Source organism: Phlebotomus papatasi, unplaced genomic scaffold (genome assembly GCF_024763615.1).
Source record: "Phlebotomus papatasi isolate M1 unplaced genomic scaffold, Ppap_2.1 HiC_scaffold_708, whole genome shotgun sequence".
Lineage (NCBI taxonomy): Eukaryota > Metazoa > Arthropoda > Insecta > Diptera > Psychodidae > Phlebotomus > Phlebotomus papatasi.
In genome coordinates, this window is record NW_026604913.1 from 1 (window position 1) to 1,950 (window position 1,950).

At 37.5% G+C, this 1,950-nt stretch overlaps 1 protein-coding gene across 1 annotated transcript; it reads right to left on the minus strand.

Annotated features, from left to right (window-relative positions):
• Positions 1 to 166: 166 nt before the first annotated feature.
• LOC129809366 (probable cytochrome P450 9f2) lies at positions 167 to 1,880 on the minus strand. The gene is made up of 3 exons (XM_055859177.1): positions 1,703 to 1,880; positions 427 to 1,640; positions 167 to 368 (listed from the first exon to the last, which is right to left on the minus strand). Exons 1-3 carry the CDS (start codon positions 1,714 to 1,716, stop codon positions 199 to 201), a joined length of 1,398 nt encoding a protein of 465 aa, XP_055715152.1. The 5' UTR covers positions 1,717 to 1,880; the 3' UTR covers positions 167 to 198.
• Between the last annotated feature and the right edge of the window lie 70 nt (positions 1,881 to 1,950).

The following is a 1,950-nucleotide window of genomic DNA, read 5'->3' on the forward strand; positions in this document are numbered from 1 at the left end:
AAGTCTGAACTGTTTCAGAAATGAACCGAAAAAATACATGATTTTGGTTTGAACTTTGACTTTCAAAAATTCAAAATGCTGAATTCTTCGATTATATTCGTACGTCGTATCAAGCTTGGGCACAAGCATAATCACTTATGAGTTCTTAACGGATTTATTACCGATTGAAAAGCTTACAAAACCATTGGACAAGTATATTCATTCTCTCAGTCGCGGAGTAAGCTGAACCCAAATACCCTTTTCTGCTTTCAATGTAGGTTCATTAGTCAGTTTCAGAGGAATCTGAGTCTTCTCATTAGGTTCGATCTTAAAGTTCAAGAGGATGTAATAAATGAGAGCCTTTACCTCCATGAGAGCAAAGCGTGACCCTGTAAGGAAAAAATCATCAGTCCAGAATTAATATACAATAGCAGTTCAAAATCTAACCGATACAGTTTCTTGGACCAATTCCAAAGGGTAAGTAAGTTCCAGAGATGATTTTATGCTTGTTTTCATCACTGAATCTCTCAGGATCAAACTTATCTGGGTTAGGGAAATACTTAGGATCATGATGAAATCCAACCATTGAGATCATGAAGAATTCGCCCTTATTGAACTTATACTGCAAACCTTTACCATCATCCAAAAAAAAATCTTTCGTGCACAGTCTATCGGTAGCAAGTCCTGGAGGCCATTTTCTCAAAGTTTCAGAAACAACCATATCCATATACTTCATCTTCTGAATCGTGTCGTAGTTTAAAGAATTTTGCCCAAGTTCTTGGCTGATTTCGAAGATTTCCTGGAACAGTCTTTCCTGAATGTCAGAGTTCACGGCTAGCTCGTAGCAGAGAAAGGATAGGGCTGTTGATACTGTTTCAAAACCCGCAAAGAAAAAGAGAAAACACTGTGCCAAAATATCTTCCTCTGAAAGGACTTTTCTGACTATTCGCTTTCCAATGTCAGACTCTTCAACTGTGGCGAATCCACCGGAATCATGTTCGTTCTCTTGGTGAGATAGATTACCCTTCTTTGCTTCCATCAGCAAATTGATCATATCCGGACGAATAATCTTATTCTTTTCGCGATAATTCATAGCTTGAACGATAGCGCTTTTGAAGTATCCGGTCAAGCTATCTGGTACCAATTTTATTTTGAGAAAGCTGAGCAATTGTGGAAACACCATAAAGATCATAAACTTGATTATTCTGAGTGGCTTCGTGAAATTCATCATGTCCTTGCCCTTCACGTAAAACTCATTATCTTGATGTTCAAGGGAATTGACTTGAATACCAAAAGCACATGTTGCGATAATATCGTTAGCCATTCTGGAAAAGAAATCCTTCATCTCGTAAGTTTGCACACCTTTAGCCTTTGTTTCTTTCGTGACAAAATTAACCATTTGGTTAGCACATTCAGACACGAGTTCAAACATCAATCTCATCTTGCTTCCTGTAAAGGCTGGACTAAGTGTAGCCCTCATATCGCGCCATTCGTCACTCTGAAGGGCAACCAAAGATTTTCCAAAGATAAGGTCAGCGTCATTTGCTATAACAGTTCGGTGATCCGAAAAATGATCAAACTCTTTTACAGCCAATTGTTTAACAAGTTCCGGGTCCCTTACCAAAACAAAAGGTGTTCTGAACTCAAACATTCCAATCAATCTGAAAAACAAACAATCGAGATATCAAGTTATTGACATTATCTGCATTGATAGGGTACTTACTTTTCATTGGGCATGGCTAGGCAAGAATCTTTGAAGAACTCAAGGATGGGTTTCTTCCTCAATACAAGATTTGATGAATTTCCAAATATAAAGGTTGGCTTAATGTATTTGATTCCTTTATCTTTAAAGAAGTCCTCATTCTTGTACCCTCTATCAATGATGTATTTGACCAAGAAGACAACTCCCACAAAAAGCAATAATTCGAACATTTTGGTCGAAATTGCTTGATTAACTCACAAAAATATTCT

Bases quoted from the DNA above. Each gene is read 5' to 3' on its own strand.
- LOC129809366 (XM_055859177.1), bottom strand. The intron at 369-426 runs GTTAGATTTTGA...TTTTCCTTACAG, and splicing joins TGGTCCAAGAAACTGTATCG to GGTCACGCTTTGCTCTCATG.